This window comes from Alligator sinensis, unplaced genomic scaffold (genome assembly GCF_000455745.1).
Source record: "Alligator sinensis unplaced genomic scaffold, ASM45574v1 scaffold583_1, whole genome shotgun sequence".
NCBI lineage: Eukaryota > Metazoa > Chordata > Crocodylia > Alligatoridae > Alligator > Alligator sinensis.
Window position 1 is genome coordinate 597,802 of NW_005841983.1, and position 20,051 is coordinate 617,852.

Genomic DNA, 20,051 nt, shown 5'->3' on the forward strand with positions numbered 1-20,051 from the left:
TATTTAACTTTCAGCTGGTCAGAATGTCTTTTAACTAAAATAGTGATTTTTCAACCAGGGTGTCATGAGGTCCTTTTGAAAGCTGCTGTATTAACACTGTTAAAGGTGGAAACACTTACACACAATTCACAGGATAAACTCAGGAGATTTTGAGTTGGAATCCATAGTATCAAAACCACTTCTGACTTGTAGTCTAAGTTCTTTGCAGAAAAAGAATTGCTTGATTATTTTTCCATAGTCAAAGAAGGAGTGAAAGCTAAGTGCAGGTATTGTCCAAGGGTGCCAGATCTGCTTGGGTGAGGGGGAGAAGTGGAGAGGTTGCCAGATGTTGAGGGGTTTCTGTGTGGCTTGTCTCCTCCTCACCTCAAATGAACCTAGCACCTTGAAGTGCAGGGTCTTTGTCAGGGTTGTGCATTGACAGCATGGCTTTCCAGGCAGGGATTGAAAAGCTGTGGAGATTGGGGAAAGAGGGGGGAGCTAAGGCATGCAACCCGTTGGGAACCACATGTAGGGAGCTACACATGCTCCCCGGTACTGGAAGGCATTGGGTACTCTATCATCCCCTGGTGCTACTTTGGGGAAGTGTAATTCCTAAAAGGTGAGGGAGGGTTTTACTCTGGACCCTTAGCAGTGTACATAAGGAGCTCATCTACATGAAATGTTTACTGCAGAGTAGACTAATTAACTCTGCAGTTAATGTCTTGGTGTCTACATGTGCAGGGCTATTAGGCTGGAGTAACTAATAAGCTCCACAGCCGGATAGTACTAGAAAATACAAATATTATTCTCCCGTGGAGGTTTTTACTCTGCAGCACATGTGTATATGCTGACCCGGCTGGTTGGGGCATGAGGGTATTTCAGTGTGGGGGCTGCTTGCCAGCTAGCCTGATGCTGGAGTTCCCTCATGTTCCAGTCAGCCCCTCAGCAGCACATTGAGCCAGGTTGGAGCAGCCCCGGTCTGGCAGGCTGGCTCCCCCCAGACTCCCTGCCAGCAGGGGCTGCTCTGACCTGACTCAGTGTGCTGCGGTCCCAGGTGCACGTGTATGCACAGTGCCCCCCCGGAGTTCATTGCTCTGAATTAATAGCACGTGTAGACATGCCCAAGGACACTTCTGTCCAGGGATGGTTGTGAACCAGTTCCCAATCGGTGATATCCTTGGAATACTACAAGTGTTATGCCTGTCTGCACCTTTAGTTCATGCTTTGGTTCCAGAGCTGAGGTGCATTAGCTTAATAGTTTATAGATCTGTATCTGGGGAAGAGATCTTTATTGCAATTCTGGTTTTGAGCCAATAGTACCATAGAAAACTTGAAATGGAATTCCCAGTTGGTGTTGGTCAACATCTTGTGAGAAAACTTTAGTTTCATAGATTTCATAGACTTCATAGACATTAGGGCTGGAAGGGACCTCAGAAGATCATCGAGTCCAGCCCCCTGCCCAAAGGTCAGGAAGTCAGCTGGGGTCATAGGATCCCAGCAAGATAAGCATCCGAATTTCTCCTGAAGGCGTTCAATGTAGGTGCATGAACCACCTCCGGTGGCAGGCTATTCCAGACCTTGGGGGCTCAGACAGTGAAGAAATTCTTCCTTATGTCCAGCCTGAAATGGTTTTGCTGAAGTTTATAACCGTTCGAGCTTGTCATCCCTTGGGGCGCTGTGGTGAGTAATTGTCCTCCCAGATCCTGGTGAACACCCCTGATAAACTTATAGGTGGCCGTCAGATCACCCCTGAGCCTGCGCTTTTCCAGGCTATGGAGTCCCATAGCTCTCAGCCTGTCGTCGTAAGGTCTGTTTTCCTGACCTCTGATCATGCACATGGCTCTTTGGACTCTTTCAAGCTTCTCCACATCCTTTTTGAGTTGTGGGGCCCAAAACTGGATGCAATACTCCAGCTGCGGCCTCACCAAGGCTGAGTACAAGGGGAGAATGACGTCCTGGGATTTGCTTGAGAAGCATCTATGGATGCAAGCCAGCGTTTTGCTTGCTTTACTGGCCGCAGCATCACAATGAAGGCTCATATTTATCTTGTGGCGTAGCACTGCCAAGTCTATACGGATGCTGCAGGTTTTCCCTCGCAAGGTGGAGAACCTTGCATTTTTCGGTGTTAAACACCATCAGGTTCTCATCTGCCCATTTCTTGAGCCTGTCAAGGTCAGCCTGGATCGCCCTCCTGTTCTCAGGTGTGGATGCTTTACCCCAGAGTTTGGCGTCATCAGCGAACTTGGCCAGTCCGCTTCTGACTTGGGGTTGACTCTTGGGGTTGTGGTCCCTTAGGGCCTCACTGACAAGCCTCCTGAGCTTGTCAAAGTCAGCTTTCCTGAAGTCAAGGACTTCTGTATTGCTGACTGACTTGCCAGCTTTACGGCAGATGGTGAAGGTGATCAGCTCGTGGTCGCTGTCACCCAGCTTCCCTTTGACCATTAGGTCGCTGATTAGGTCGTTCCCGGTTGCCAGTACCAGGTCGAGCAGTGCTTTACCTCTCATTGGCCCGAGTTCTTAGGGTCAGAAAATATCACATAGATGAAAATATAGCTTTAAAAAAATATAGACACAAACTGAAGTAATGCTCTTGTTTTACTTAATATATTACCTTTAAATCAGTAGAAATAAGTGTTGTGGTAGGATGAGTAGAACATTTAGTGTCTTTCCCTCAAGGGAAAATACAGATTTTACAGGCACATTCAAAATATTTACAGACTGCGCTACTTTTCCATTTAAGGTTAATGTTACAGCTTTTCAGAATGCTATATTTATTATTTTTGTGAAAGGATACAATTTTAGCTTGTTTACCTTATTTCACAATACCACTTTTTAGAAGGCTTTGGCACTTTCATTTATTTTTTCCTTACTATGCCAAATGCTTGATAGGTTATAATACCCTTTGTGTAGTAGGGAATTATGTGCAGCAGCATCTGAATTTATTTTCAAGGACTATATTCTAAAACTCTCTCCTATTCTGTAATGTTAGCACACTGATTAAGTTCAAATTGTAATAGTTTAAGTGTTTGAGAATCACCAATTTATACATAAGATAAACAACCAGGGTGCTGTGAGATCCTTTCAGAAGTACTGTGGTGTGCTATGCAAAGTTAGCACTTAGGAGTACAAACATTTACCTGAAACCGAGAGATTTAAAATAGGAATCCGTCATGCTGAAACTGTTCTGACCTGTTGTGGTCTTTTTGAGTTCTTTGCAATTGCTCTTTATTATTTTTCTGTAGTCAAAAAGCAAGTGAAAACTAAAAGCTGGCATTTTTCCTGGGGTACTTCAAGTCTCAAAGAGGGGTGTCTTGAGTTTAAAAAGTTGAGGACCACTAGTATAAATGCTGAATTTTAGGATTGACTCTTAGGAAGAAAACTTGAAAGATTTCAAGTGAAAAATAATAAGAAAACAAGTAAGTATTTACTATATGTTTAATAAATATTTCCGTCGGGGGTTTATATTATGTCCATCACTATAGTTTTATATTGCCTCTATTACATGTTGAAGCAAGACCAGTAATGGAAGTCTAATGAACCTTGCGCATTCTCTCACTTTTCTCTTTCTGGGATCAAGAATAGAAAGATTTACTAGTTAAGGGTATAACAGCTTTGTTTATTTTTTGTGTTGTTTTTTTCCTTTAATTTTATTTCATTCACTTTGATTTGTTTTGAGAGGGGTTTAGATGTAGAAGGGGATGTTGGCATTGAGTGTTGCTCTTACAATGGAAAGCCTTTTCTTTTTTTAAGAGGAAGTTTTCCAGTGTTACCTAGGATGGCTAAAATCTGGGGCACCCGATTACTTCCTGAAGTTTTGTGTCACAGCTGGGTCCCTCAAACAAGAGTTCTTTGTCCCCAGCAAACATAGCATATAAAAATAGCAGCAGCATTGCACTTACCTGAATGGATTTACAGGAAAGAATATTAGACTGTTTTTCTGAGCAGAGCTTGATGAAAAGAGATGTATTCATCTTGGACTTGTCTCCTCCCTTTATTCACTAAGGAATATTTTGATGATGATACTAGTTTTTGGAGTAACTCCAATAGATATCCATTTAGGAATAGATTTTCCCTTGCTGTAGGTGCCGGTGAGCCATAAGCAGGTCTGGGGTCTCCTGATGTGCAATATATGGCTTATGACAAAATTATCCAGTGGTACATGAATCATAAGTAGAAAAAGCAGAGACCTGTAAGTTGTGCATATCTTTATCTTTTTAAATTAATGGAACAACAGAATTAAGTTTATGCAGCAGTTGCTATGTTATAGTGATTATACCTTTTTAGATCTGGGAAGTCAGTAGCTGTTTAGAATGTGTACATGAATAAAGAAAGAACATCTATAAAAAGTCAAGGAGTGGGATTGTTGTTTTTTTTAACCATTCAAAACTCATAAAGAATTTAATTAATCTATCAGGGCTGGCAGAAGGAACTACATCTGAGTTTATATAAAGTAAAGCAAAATCTTTTTAATGGGTGTGGATAATGTTCCAAGCCAGAATCCACCTTCCTTCCTTGACTGCCCAAAATAATCCTCCTTAAAACATCTTTTGCCCATTCTCAAGGCCTCTAAAGTTTTCTTCAACCTTTAATTTGGGTCATTTTTAATAAAGCAAATAAAACAATTTTATTCATTCCCTTCCCTATCATCTCTCTATAATAATGAATCTCTCATTTTCCTGAAGGTACTGAGAATTAATGCCCAACCTCCTACATTTAACTCTTCTTCTCTCTGAGTACATCTACATGTGCTATTAATGTGATTGAATAAACTCTGGTGCAGTTCACACCAGTTTATTGCTCCCAGGTGCTGCATTTATACATGTGGGTCAGCTGGCAGGGGTTCTGTGGGGTAAGCCTGCTAGCCTGGGGCTGCTCTGGCCCGGCTCAGCTTTCTGTAGAGGGGCTGGCTGGGGCATGAGGGTGCTTCATCATGGTGCTAGCTGGCAGGCAGCCCCTGTACTGAAGCACCCTCATGTCCCAGCCAGCCCCGTCAGCATCTATATATGCATTGTGGTGCATTAAATAATGCCGTTGCAGGATAGTACTTGTTTACATGTACTAACCTACAGCGGTATTTATTAATTTACTGTAGCCTCATAGGGCTGCACGTATAGATGCTGAGACTTTACTGCAGAGCTAATTGGACAACTGCAGTAAACATCTCATGTAGATGTACCCTGTAAATCCTGCATTCTTGGTGATGTCTTTCAGCTGAGGACTAGACAGAATTCCCAGAGGAATATTGTTGAAGAAAGACAACTCCAATTTATGACAGCTGTGTTTGTTGCTGGCATCTTTTGTTGATCTGGGAAGTGCAAGTTTGGAATGGCATATTGAACATGGATCTCCAAGTGTATACAGTAGAGCATTTTATTTTTGTCAGCTATTACTTTTGTATAAAACCTGATTGCAAGTTGTGAGAACAACCTGTTCTCTTAAACTGCGTTAAACTAATTCCTAAAATCTACTACAGATTACTTTAATTTTTATTATTTTATGAAACCATGCAGAGGCACTTATTCTCAATGTATAGATGGTAAGGGGGCAGGTCAGCTCCTCAGCAATTGACCTCAAGGTAGGTCAATGCTGAGTGTTTTTGAAAATCCCTATCCCACTTTATTTAAATATGTTTACATTTCTATTGGCAAACAAAACATCTTGTTAGGTTTGTTTTGCTTTAGTTGGCCGAGTAGGATTAATTCTAATCTCACAGACACTCAAATAGTTTCAAAAGTTGGGTATAAAAATTACCTAAAAATCCAGACATTTTATGGGAGAGAAAACTGATTCATATGACTCCAAGAGCTGGGGCTTTATTGAAACATCAAATAGTATGATATTTATGACAGTGTTGACAGTGCTGATGGTATAACAATAGCTTGAGTTCAAAACTTCATGGAAGGAATATAGTTCAAGGTACTTTGCTGTGCATTGGGATATGAACTGTACTGAACAATGGTATCTTGTGATTACTACCATTGCTTCAGTTGTCACCTGTGCCACCTCCCTCAAACCCTGAGAGTAGTGCAAGCCTGGGAAGTTGCTTGTTTGTATACATTGTGCTCTGGTTATGTGCAGATTTGAGTCACTTGTTCTCCTTTCCTTGTTGCAACACTCACAGTTTCTTATGATAGCTTATCTAGTCTCCAAGATATGCTGTCTATTAAAATGTCACATAACCAGTTGTACATAAGATGTACTATACCAACACAAAAATGTGATCAATAATAACTTTATTTATAATACTTCAATGCAGTATAAATTATGTCTGAAATAATTGTCTTGCAATGAACAAAAGTTTAAGCAAGTGAATACCCAATTATCTTTCAAAGAAAGATTGCAAATCAACTTTGAAGTGTCCTAACAAAGAGAAGCATTTTCAAAATGAAATTATTTTTCATATTGCAATGATAGAACAAGGGAGTAAAATAATTGTTATACTTCAGAAGAAATGAATGAGAATAAATTCGTATGTATAGTTTGTTTGAATATAATTGAATGTGTTGGTCTTTTTCTGCAGTAATAGCAATATTAGTAGTAAACTTTTAGCAGAGCATTTTGAAGTAATCAGATTTAGTCTGAGGTCAAATTAAATTAACTATCTCCCCTCAGTTGGATACACTAGGCATATTTTTATGTGGTGTACTTTGAAATTTGAAAAATTTTCCATTGAAACTGTAAATGTATAATTTTACTTTAAATGAGATATAGTTAAATACTTAAAATCTGTTGTTATTGGCTAATACCTATGCCTTTTCTTGGGTTTATAAGACAGAAACTTAAGTATGGTCCACCTTGTTACAGAGATATTATCAAAGTTGGTATTAGCTTATGGGAACCCTTGCTCCATGCCTTCAAATTATAGTTCATGTCAATGATAGAAGAGGTTGACCTTAAGTTTGGATAGGGAGGCCATAGCAACACATTTAATGGATAAACTGGCTTATCATGGAGACTGGGAAGCCAGAATGAAATACTGACTGGTATTACTCTGTACTCATATGCCCTGTCTCACAAGAATGCTGCGACAGCTTTGGGATTCCCCAATGGTATCAGGATATATGGTAAGTAATACTTGCCAGTTTGTGACAACAGTTGAAATACAAGGTGCTGCGTTTCTGGCTACCTGATAAATTAACTGTAATTGTAAAATGTTAGGATAGTGTATGGCAGTTGAGATGAGACTTCGTTTGGGACAGTGCTGGGAACATCCATGAAGCTATAGGCAATGAAAAAACAGTTGTAACTTGGCACTATGATATCATTGAAATACATTTAAATTCCAGCGTTAAAATTGAGTTCTCATTGGCAGCAGTGTTTAGCAACATATGCCACTGAACAGGGTTTTTTTTCTTTCTAGGACAAAAAGGGAAGAAGTAAAATTCAATGAGGTTTTATTTAGCATTTATTGCTGACATTGTCAGTACAAATTTAAGTGATCCTATGATTCACTTCTTTCTGTCTGTTCATGTCATACCAGTGTCACCTTTCCTGCCAGTTATTAATATATTCATCTTAGCATTATCTTTTTTTCCACATAAAAAAGACTTAAATGTAGAATTAGGGCTGACCAAGTACATTTCATAACAGTCTACAATGAACTAAATAGTGCACAGTCTCGGTTCACATTCATACCGCAATGCTTAGCTGCACTTCTTCAGTATGCACCTCCAGAACCAAATGAAAATGACTGAACCATGTCCTCAGTAGCAGGCTGAAGAAGAATTTGATACAAATGATTAAACAATGGCAAGCAGGAAATTCAGAGAGAAATCAAAAAGTTCTTGCATATGGTTTTGATCTTGCAACTTTTTCACACCATTTTAACTTGTTTTGCTCCTGTCTGAATGTCCCATTGTACTTTTGGAATAGCCAAAAACATCTTAAGTTGCCCCAGATGAACAATTGAATATTTCCTCCCACAGCTGGATCAACTGAACCCATTGCCTTCCATGAAAGAACTCTTGATTCTACACTGTTATATGTATGTGAAGCGCCTCAGGCCCCTGTATCTTTAACTCACTTCAGTGTTGAATAATACTGGCACTGTATGTATTATCTAAAAGAATAATTTAAAAAACCCAGGAATTCCTGACTATATAACAGTGCTGATTATCTTGTTAAATAAATATTTTGTATGCAATAAGCCAACTTGGTTTGTATGTAATTGGTATAAGCTGAACATGTACTGACAGTGTGCTCTTGTTGTAAAAGAACCCAGCAGCCGACTGTGTTGTCTTAACAAGAGTATTGTTTGCAAATCAAGGAAGTGATTTTTCTGCTCTGTTTGGCACTGGTGAGGCATTACCTGGAGTACTATGTCCAATTTTGGGCGCTACATTTAGATGTGAACAGATTCCAGAGTCCAGTGGAGAGCAACAGAAATGATTAGAGGCCTAGTGTCCAGAAGTATAACACATAAGAAAAGGCTGAAAGAACAAGGGTTATTTATTGACTGAGTCTAGAGAAGACTAGTGAGATGGGATTTGATAAGTCTTCAAATACCTGAAAGACAATTTCTGGTTATGGGGTTGGTTAAGTATTGGAACATGCTGCCTAGAGGGAATCTCCATTCCCAGAAATTTTCCAGAGCAGGGTAGACAAACACTTGGCTGGGATGTTTTATTCAGAGTTGATTCTACCCAGGGTTCGAATTATACTCTGACTCTTAGGAAGGGGAGAGGAGGGGTCTGCAGCAGTGGCAGCTGGAAGGAGCCGCCGCTGCCTGAGCTGCTTAGAAAGGGATGGGGAACACCAGTGACTTATGGCGGGGTTCAGCCCCCCTAAGTTCCCTCATATTTCAAACTCTGATCCTACTGTGAGCCAAGGATAGACTTAGTCTCATGAGGGCCCTTTCAGTCTTACTTTCTTGTGATCCTGTGACCCTAATTTGCTTACTATATCTCTCTTTAAAGAAATCCTCTTTTGGAGCAGGAGAAAGCCCAGAAAAAGAAGGGTGTTTAACTCCAAACAGAAAGTAAAACTCCTCTTTTACCAATTATAGCAGCATTAATGAATATATAGTGGTGAATGAATAATGGCCACTCGCAAGGCAGGTGTGTTATTTTACTCCAATCAAATTAGAACCATTCTAAGTATCAGACTGAATTTTTGCTGTTTCATACATCAACACATAACATGCTGGTGATAGAAAACAAATATGAGTTATAGAATATTATTTGTGTAATGATGAATCGTGAATCTGAAAATAGAACCGTATTAATAAACTATGTTATGCATCATCACCCATGTCATATTGTAAAATGTATTATCTATGTGATGCATTAATCCATTGTCTAAATTCTCTAATCAGGATGGTGATTTTGCTTTCACAGCCTTGTGCTTGCGTGCACACACTGTTCACACAGGCACAAAACCCACAGTTCAAATTTTGAGAAGTTTTGTGAATGATTTATATGTAGACCCATTGTCATATTTTCTAAACTTCTCTCGTTATATGCCATTTATGCTCAAATGTGGGGCTGAAGTGTTGCACGCGTTTGTAATGCATCAAAACTGCCTATTTTCTGTGACTGAAGGTGAGTTCTGCAGCAAACATGGAATTGACTGTAAGCTGCAAAAGGGCTCAATGAATGAGCTTAAAGTTTGGGACCATGATACTGTACCATGACAGTGATGTTGACACTGCTCAGTCTTTAAAAGTAGGCCCTCACTTCAAAATGGTTTTGGTTGTGGGTACAAAGGATTTTTGTGCTTACATTCTATGATTTTTGAAGCAAGTCAATGAAGGGATGATGTCATAGGCTAGGGCAGGCACTTGGGATCTCTGGGTTTAATGGCATGGAAGTCAGGGAGTAAATGTGACATACTTTTCACCCAGATTCAGTATGGAAAAAAGACCTGTCTCCTGGAATTCACTATTGCAATACACAACCCTGATAAAGTTCCCCCTATGGGACAGTCACCAGGCTGCTGGGTTTTATACCTCACCTAATGGACCTACATGCTTTAGGCCTTTGTGTATTTTAGTATGTTTCAGCTTCTGTGGCACAATTCTTTGGTACAGATTCTATTCACAGAAGTAGGACCCCACTGCCCAGCTGAGTGAGGTTTCCAGAGCCAGTGTTGAGCCCCTCAAATCCCTCTGAGGGCTAGACATGCCCTATGCTAGAGCCCCAGCTTTGGGCTTACACTTACTTTTCCAGGGACATGTAATAGTGAAAGCAGAAACAAAGACAGGTTTGTACAGTTTTCAAAACACTCAATCCTTACTTAGCTGGATGAAATAGACAACACAACTTTACAGGGTCCTGTGGGATTTTTTTTTTTAATACTCTTTTTTTTTTGTTTGTTTCAGATGTTGCATTTGTGGATATGAGTGATATTTCCAAGCAGCCATCACTCTTCTACCATCTTGGAGTGCGTGAAAGTTTTGACATGGCCAATAATGTTATACTTTACCATGACACTGATTCAGACACAGCTCAGTCTCTAAAAGTAAGGTTGTCACTTCAAATGCACTTTAATACAAAAGTATCTTTTAATAGTCACATTGACTCTTGAATAAAATGGGTGCATTCATGACATATAGGTATGTTCATAGGGTTAAGTCCATAATATGGTAATGATTTTTTTCATGTTGCCAGATGTGAAAACAAGCCTGTAGTTTTTGATTGTCATTACTTCTGTCACAAAGTTATTTTTTCTCCCTGTCTATTATAAAGGAACAGCGGGTCGCTCAGGGCGGGAGGGGGAAGCTGATGGGGAGACAGTGCCCACTCTGTCTTAATGATTTTTGATTACCTGGAAAAAAAAAAGATTATTGAGAATAATGGTGACACTAATTATTTTGGGTAATTCTACCGATAGTTCTACTGTATAGCATAAACACATGTTAGACTTTCTTGTCTACTAAGGACATGCTTCACTTGATTTAGGCCAGTACTTACCATACTTCTACTGTTGGAATATTCATTTCTTTTTTTTACATATTTTTTTCTTATGAACAGTGAAAATAAGAAAAGTATCATCACAAAAGCTTTCTATAGGCTTATGATTTAATTTTATGCTAAGGCAATAAATATGATTACAGAGTTTTTCTTCCTATGGTCTGATTGCTCTGGACCCCAGACATGAGCATGTTTGTCCTGCTAAGCAGAACTGGAGGCATAGAGCCTACAGCAGGTCACCTTCAGATGTCTTTTCATTGTCTGTACTTTTAGTGCCACCTCCTCCCTCCATTTTTTTTTTTTTTTTTTTTTTGTCCAGAAAACGTTGATAAAAGTTTGTTAGTCTCCTGATGTTCTAAACATGTTAAGTTCTCTGTGAATCTTTCTCTGTCTCTTCTCATATCAAATTCTGTGCCCTTGTTGTCCACTTCAAGGGCTTTCTGTTCTGCCTCTTCCTTCACAAAACAGTTTTGCGGATGCCCTTGTCTGTTCTGATGTTTTTATCCTCAAAGTGGTGCCCCTCATCTGAACTGTTGAGTTATTTCTTGTCTTTGTTTTAGATGAGAAAGTTACTGAGTCAGGAACTGAGGTTTACTCTGTAAAGCAAGTGGTACATTTGTAATGCTGTATACTAATTTTAATTGAGAATGACAATCTAAGTAAATCTAGCTAATGTATTTGTTGTTTTCTTTGTTTTACAGGATATAGTATCTCAGAAAAACACAGTAAGTATTAAATCCTCATTTGCTCAACCCAAGGCCATATTTGAAGTGACTCTAACAAAAGGGCTGCTAAGTCATACATGAGTTGTTATATAGATGATCAAAAAAGGTCCAAGTTCCCTAGGTTTAAATTAGCGGAAATCATGCTGACTTTCTTTCCGAAGTATGTTGCTGGTGTTGATAGTTTTGTTTCAGAAGGTGTTCCCTCTTTGTGCCTTTTAAGAAGATATACAGTATAGCTTTTCATTTAACTACAGGGACACTGGAAGTTTGTGAAAGAGATGTCACAACATATGTACCATATTTACTCAAACCCAAGATACATTTTTATTTTTTACTCGCCAAACAACATGAAGGTTATGGCGGGAAACCTCATCTTAGTTTCGAGTACCAACCTGGGGCAGGCAGCCAGGGCCACCACTACTGACTGCCCCAGAGCTGGAGCTGGCATCAGTGTAGAAGCTAAGTCTGAGGGAAGAGTCAGGTGGTGGGCAGGGGAGGAACAGAGGATGGGGGGTTAGGTACTGGAGGGAGAATAGACAGTGGCGGAGGGGTAGGCACAGGTTGCGGGATGCAAATGGCAAGAGGAATGAAAGGCAAGTGGCAGAGGGGCAGGCGGCAGGAGGGGTAGGATGTACATTGAGGGGGAGAGGGGTAAGGTGGCAAGGTTCATCTACCTGCTCCCCTGCTGCTACTTTGACTGCTATAGCTGTGAGAGGTATGCTTTGAAGATGACCCTCCAAAAATTAGAGTGTATACATGGAAAATTATAATAAAGTTATAATTTTCCATGTATCAATTCCTAATCATTGGGGGGGTCACCTTAAGTTTTATAATCTTGGATTTCGGTACATATGGTATTCTAGGTGTACAGATAAGATAACATGCTTCAAAACTATTAAGATAACATGCTTCAAACTTATTTCTTTTCCCCAGTGGTGCACTTAAGATGCTAGGAAACATATATACATAGACATTCAGGGTTTTTATTGTGACCTATGGATACAAAAGCTTGATTTTTCAAAACAAAGCTCTTTGTGTTCTTAATACCTGCTAAAACTGAACACACCCAATCTAAGGTAAAACATATTTGAACATATTAGATCTGTTGTCTCATGATGAGGACTAATAAGGGCTGATTTAACTCTCTATAAAGTTATGTGTTTTATGATGGTTCCCATTATATCAGCAGTCCTTCCCAATGAACATTGTACTCTATAAATCTGAGAACAAACTCTTGGATTTGCATAGATCTGGAACAAAGGCACAAAGAGGCAAAAATAAGCTAAATCCTTTCAAAGGCTGTCTTACCTGTATTCTCCCTCTGTGCAGGAGGGGAGTGGAGAAGAATTGTGACTGAAGCTTTGGGGGTCAGTCCTGAAATAGTATAGTTACAATTTACCCCTTCACTCAGACATTGACGTAAAGCATTAACTTAGACTGAAGATTTTCTGTGCTGCTGTCCTCTCCCTGATTTGCTTTGTGCCACACAGAGGTTGTCTGTGTCACTTTTTGCACCCGTGCTGTAGATTGGACAACCCTGATGTAAAGTAACATCCCTGTCATACCACCTTCTTTTATGGCAGTGCTAAAGCAACTGTATTCTTTGCCTCAGGGGACTTTATATTTTCTGTATTTAACTTTGGTATTTATCCTAGAAATCTCAAATTCTATTAGAGAAAGGGAAAAGGAAATTTATAGTGCAGAACAGTAGTGGAAGCCCCTTAAGATGTAGAGATCAAATATTTCCTTTTACAGTGATTATTTTCCTCCAAAATATAAATAAATAAAGCTAAAAAGTATTGTGATTAATGTATTCCCCTTATGAAAGATGTAAATCATTATACTAATTGAAAGTTTGGGAAAGAGGATGGAGAGGAAGCTAAACATGAAACTGAAAACAATTAATTGTAAACATTTCAGCAAGTCATTTGGGGCTTGACCTCAGTGGGCAGCTGAGCTAAATATGAAAACCACAGAGCAGCTGTGTAAAGCTCATTGGTAAGGGCCATGACATGGATTTAATAAATTGGAATAGGGGGGTAGATAAAAGGGTGATAAACAGGGGATTCAGCTTCTGCTTGTCAGCAACGAAATGTATTGAGACAAGATAAGATGGGGAGGAGATTACCTTCTATATGACTCCCACAAAGCAAGAGATTACAATTTCATATTACTAATTTACAGCCCCTCTGAGACATTTAAAGCATGATTTATGAGACTCATTATGCAACTGGGAATTCAGTTCCCAAGACAGAACTGCCCTAGTTTGTAACTAAAGTCAGTATCCTCCATGCCCCTTCAGTTAGGTTGGCGTGTATACATATGTGTGCATGAGTCTTGTGGGTATCTTTTACTAAGTTCACTTGGAGATGGTATATATACAGCTCCATTGTTTCTGTCAAAGTAATTATTTATAAAATAAATTACGAATAACAAGTCTTGGGTTGCCATGGAGAAAGCAAAGTTTGGGAGCACGCTTGAAGTGTTAATTTGTGGAATGTAAGTATGTATCTTAAGTGAGCAGAGCTGACCATTTGGGCTTTATTAGACCACGTTTCGAAATCGCAACCAGCTGACTGCAGATACGCAACCTGAGCAGGACATGAGAATTAGAGGGGGTAAAAAATAAAAAAAAAAGGAAATTTTCACCAAAAAAAAGAGCAAGAAATTGATACTTTCTTGTTTTGTGTCTTTTTCAGTTGGAAAATCAAAATTTGAGAGTTTTTGTACTGCTTATAATGAAAAATAAAGGCATAGAATAATAGAATACAGAGGAAATAGAGGATTTTGATTGCAGGCTTTTTAAAAGCAACTGCTAGAACTGAGAGGCAGATAGATGGTCCTTTTCAAAATAGCTTTAGTACTTATATATTCTATGTACTATGTATAATTTGGCCCATGTGGATCATTCAAATGCGATAGTGAGCCTAGTGGTTTAGGGACTGACTATCCTCAATTATGACTGGGATAAAAAATAAAAATAGAACATGGGTGTAAGGAAGAAAAATAGCTGATATCTGATTAGTTTTTCTTCAAATTGTTCATTTTCTAAACTAACCGTCTGCCACTTGGTTTTTGGCAAAGATTGTTAAAGAAAACTAATACACATATTAACTAAAATGGTTATAAAACAAAGTTGGTTATTTTACTATAGGTAGTATCTATTACGGTACAGATCTAAACTGCAGTGGAGTCTTTCTCTTGATTTGCATACTCTTTAAATTAAAATACCCTTAAAACTTCTACCAAGTAAATTCTGGCAAATGAAGTCAGAAACAAATCTCCCATAGACTTCAGTAGGGCATGACTCCACTTAGTAGCTGAACTGTAAGCAACTGATAAGTTGTAAAGCAAATATTTTGTGTGATTAGTACAAACCTGTGTAAAGTTTCAATAATAAGTTAGATTTTATTTATTACCTGGAAGTAATGAATGTTCAAGGAAGCTAAATAATTAGGGCTAGATTTAGTACGTAATGTAAGTCTTGGAGTCTATCTCAATCAGCAGTCCTAATGACACTGCAGTGGAGTCCAGAGACTATTAAAATCAGAAAATGAGTTTGTTGTATATGATTCTAATGTTAGCAGTTATAATCTGATCAATAAAGATTTTAAAGGAGTAATATTTTATGTGCTTTTCCTGACGGCAAGTGTGATATGTAAAACACTGTAGTAATTTTTAAAATTTTAAATGTATTTCTAGAAATATTTCTGAAGCAGAAAACATATTTGAAAAACACATAATAAAAGATGTTTTATATGGGATTAGGAACTCTTTAAATGCAGAAATACAGCATTAAAACAACTCCAGGGGAGAACCTACATTTAAAAAACCCCTTTTAAGTAGATAATCTTTGAAGAAAAAAATATTAAATTAAAGGTAACCTAATAAATATGACTAGAATTGTTTATATGCATTTAATATGCCAGTAACATACCTCTTATTCTAACTTTTTACCTATTACATTAAAAAAATATGTTAAGGCAATTTGATTTTTATATTTATATAAAATATTTGTCTGGAAACATAAGAGTTAAGTTTTCCGAAGGAAATGTTGATTCAGTTCGAATTACTGCATATAGTTAATTGTTTGTGTAATTGCAACGTTCATGTACACAAAACTGGGAAGGATTGTGAACACATTGGAGGATGTGAGCACAATTCCGAAGGATCTTGACAGATTGGAAAATTGAGCTAGAACTAACAGGAAGAAGTTCACTGTGGACAAATGCAAAGTGCTACGCCTTGGGAGGAAAATCAAAAACACAGATACAGAATGGGGGACACCTGGTTGGATCTATGAAAAAGGATGTGAGAGTCTTGGTAGATCATAGACTCAGTATGAGTCTGCAGTGTGATGCAGCCACACAAAAAGCGAATGCAGTTGTGGGATGCATCAGTTGGAGCATTAAGTGCAAGACACAGGAGGTGATAGTGCCTTTCTATTTGGCACTGGTTTGACCTCATCTGGAGTACTGTGTGCAGTTCTGGACTCCACATTTTAAAAAGGATATGGAGAAGTTAGAGGGCCCAGAGGTAGGCAACAAAGATGATCAAGGGCTTGGAAGGCAAGCCATATGAGGAGAGGCTGAAGGATCTAGGCATGTGTAGTTTGCAGAAAAGGTGGGACATGACAGCAGTCTTTAAATTACTTGAATGGCTGCCAGAAAGAAGAGGGGAAATGCGCCTTTTCTCTCTTGGTGCAGAGAGGAGGGTGCAGACTAATGGCATGAAATTGCAGCAAAGTAAATGTAGAAAGTCTATCTGGAAAAACTTCTTCGCTGTGGGAATAGTGAGGCAATGGAATAGACTGCCTAGGGAAGTTGTGGACCCTGCATCATGGGAGGTGTTCAAGAATAGGTTGGACAGTCAGTGGTCTGGGATGATCTAGGCATACCTATGTCTGTATTCCGTTGTGGGTATTTCCCATGCTTCTGCATTTGTTGGTTTCCTGCCTCCCTTCCCCTTTTTTCTGCTGTGTGTGTCAGGCATTGGGTTTTAGCTGCAGCTAAGCCTGTGTGGACTTCAGCTGGGGTGTGCTGTTTCTCCTGCTGGGACCAAAGCCAGAGGCTCCTGGCTAGAGGGTCTTGCTTGTCCACTCAGGGTCAGACCATTCACCATATTTGGGGTCAGAAAGGAATTTTAGCCCGTGGTCAGATTGGTATGGACTGTGGGGGTTTTTTGCCTTCCTCTGTATTGTGTCTTAAGTGTATATTGACAACATTTTATAGAAGCAGGACATTGGCTGCCATGGTTCCCCTGCTTTACCTGCGGCAGGTTAGGCTGTTAGGTCTGTGTTGTGTCAGGGTTGAGAGTAGTCTTATGTAGAGTTTAGATTATGGTTGTATGGGATAGGGATGTTTCTGCCAGATGACCTATGGAGATCCCTTCCAGCCCTACTACTCTATGACTTCAGTCTACCAAGCGCCTGAGAATAAGACTTCCCTGAAAGCATGTTGATGATGAAATATAAAACATATGCTCTCAAACCTTCCTTTCCTGGTGTCCAACATGGTACTCTAGTTTCATTTCTGAAAATTTTGTGGATTTTGAGCTTGTATGCTTGCTGTCTATGTATTTTTTTACCCTCCATTTTTTCTGACTTTAATAATTTCTCTATTCACTGTGTCATGTCTGTCTGTCTTTTTTATTTTTATACTTCCATTTCTATTCTTCTACTTTGTTCCATTTCAATTTGGAGTAGGCTGCCAACCGCAAAGCTTTTCTTCAGGTTCAAGTACCTCCTGAATACCAGAGTGTTAATGTTATAGGCAAAGTATGTATTATTTTATTTTATTCTGCTTTCTTATTCATTCATTTTGTTATTGCAGGATTATTTTATTGTTGTGCATTTTAAGTATCTTTATCCAAGTACATTTTTAAAGTGATGCTTGGCAGGTTCTTCTTTATATAGGAATTGCTGCCTTGGGTTGCTGTTATTAATAGCTAAATCCTGTAATCTTAGAACACAATGCTTCTTAAAATATCCTGTATTTTCATCAAAATATTGATATTATATCGTCAGGTTTTAAAAATTAAATATTACAGTTGATGAATTCAGGCCTTTGAGCATGCACATAACAGCAAAATGTTTTAGAAACATTCAGCTCCTTCTAATGGGAAACTTCCTAAACCTCCTACTTTGGGAAATTAACTTACAATTATTTTTCTATAACTATGTATCTCTGTAGTTATAAAGGTATATTTCCATGTGTTTGATGTGGGTACGGATTTTTTTACTCTGCTGTAATTAAGAATAAAATCCTTTCTTTTCTGGAATAGGGTTTCCACACCCATATTGCTATAACAATAGAAGTTAAGTTATTCCACTACAGCTATACAGGTTAATTTCCTGGGTAGGAAAAACATTTTAATAATTTTTTTTCCTTTTGATTTCATTTACAAAGGGCAGTGCATTTACAAAGCAGCTGCTATGGGGAGAGAGTAAATTGTACCAGGTCTCTACTTAGCAAAGCTTGTTTCTTTTTACCCCCTTTCCTGGCGTGTAAGATTGGCAGCAGTCTCTCTCCAACTTATCATTTTTTTCTTCAGTCATACTCAGTGTTTGGCCATCTGGGAATTAGGGTATGTCTACTGTGATATATATGGTCAAGTGTTAAAGTTGTCCTCAACTAGCCTGAACCATGAGAGCTGCCATTGCCCATCTACATTATACCTGGTAGCACACACCAAGGTGAGCTTATTGTGGTAATAGATGCATCAGATGTATCAGTTTCCCTTATGTAGCCATTCTAGGAATTGGTCTAGAGAGTATTTGTCTTTTCATCTAGGGTTTTCTCTACTTATGGACAGCAGAAATAGGAAGCAGGGTAGGAAGTGTATGGTCATTCTATCTAAGATGCCATATCCGAGGTCCCTACATTTATTACTCCTGCACAGTGGTAGCAGTGCTTGCTGCTCTGCCTCCCTGACAGACTCCAACCCGGTACTTTTAACCAACCAGCCAGAACCAGCCTATGGAATCCGGGGCTGTCCCAGCCAAGCTGGGACGTATGGTCACCCTAGTTTTTGAGATAACCTTAAGGTTGATTCAGATTAACAGTAGAGGGCTTTGGTGACTGTATTGCACTTCACTGTAGGGACCTGTAACCAAATAGACAGTGTCTTAGAGGAACTGAAAATCCCCTTTGAATTTGCATAAGAGTTCATTACTTGCCCCAGTCAGGTCAAAGATCCATTGTGATAGACATTGCTCAAATAGATAATAAAAGGCAGTCACTATTCCTGTACTGCGATTGTAAACTTTTAAGACAAATTGTGACAGAAGAGTGCGGCTGACATAGGAGATGAGATAATGTTGTTGTAAAGTACCAATGGTTGATAAAGACTGTATTTCTTTTTTCAATAATGCACATATATAAACAGAGCAGCCTGCCTAACATCATCATTTGGTACTGTTCTATGGGCATGGCAATGGGAACAGGGCAATCTCAGTTATAGACGAAATGTGACACATTCCCCTGGAGCCATCCTGGAAAGCTTTAAACAATGGTTATTTGGAGACAATATTGTCCACTATTGGTTAACTGGAGGTGCATTGTCCATTATATCAATAGATATTAGTTGGCTTGGATGGTGAAGGAGAGCATGCGTTGTGGTGGGGCTCTGGCTTTGGAAAGCTCTTAATACATGGATCATGACTTCATTGCAAAAAACAAACAACAAAAACAAGTTAGCTACCTTGAGTAAAAAGCCCAGGGAAGGCAAAGCAAATTTCTCTTTAGCACAACTTAGTAGGATGAGCTAAAGAGTATAAAGAAGTTCTAAAGTTTGACTTGATCTGCAAACTTGTACTCAAATTACACCACTTGACTAACTTGATACTGGAATGTACTTTTCTTTGTTGTTAGTTATTCTCACAAGACACTAAAATAGACTATTGCCCCTCCAGGAATAGTTTGTAAAATTGTTTTAATTTATTTAGAGGTGAGTTCTTGAGGTCATTTACTGATGAATGATATCTCCTTCTGCAGCTAAGTTCTGTTGCCGTTACTGTTTTTACTTATTTTGGTAGACAACCTAGAGTCCTTTTATAGGATGTTAATATTTCTTATTTGAATTTCATTTTACGATGGCTTCATGAATGGCACGAAGTTGAGCAACTCAAGCTCAACTGGGATAATAAATCTTTTGGTCTTTTCCTCCCAGTCCTTCTTGCTACCCTTGCTTGATAAAAATAGATAACACCACTATCCTTCATGTCACTTGGGCCTATAAGGGCATCGTTCTCATTTCAGGTTATGATTAATTCTTATCAATTCTTTCTGTATAATATATCTAGGACAGATGTGTCAAACCGCAATTGGGGCCCTGAGGTGGATCTGGGCTACAGAGCTTCCTGTGAGCCAGATCCATTCTGGGGCACAAGGGCTGCTGCAGTGGCTGCCATGGCAGCAGCTGCATAGGGTCCAGTGGC

General features: G+C 39.0%; 1 protein-coding gene across 5 annotated transcripts in view; it reads left to right on the forward strand.

Annotated features, from left to right (window-relative positions):
• MAP3K15 (mitogen-activated protein kinase kinase kinase 15) overlaps positions 1 to 20,051 on the forward strand; it is a 134,146-nt gene that overhangs the window by 18,679 nt on the left and 95,416 nt on the right. For 2 of the 5 annotated variants that reach the window (XM_025201124.1, XM_025201121.1), the window contains exons 2-4: positions 10,298 to 10,437; positions 11,591 to 11,614; positions 17,319 to 17,390. In XM_025201124.1, the coding sequence (XP_025056909.1) occupies positions 10,298 to 10,437; positions 11,591 to 11,614; positions 17,319 to 17,390 (236 nt within the window). Of the gene's footprint in view, positions 1 to 10,297; positions 10,438 to 11,590; positions 11,615 to 17,315; positions 17,391 to 20,051 lie in introns of those variants that run through there. The other 3 variants (XM_025201125.1, XM_025201122.1, XM_025201123.1) reach the window with 2 other exon arrangements.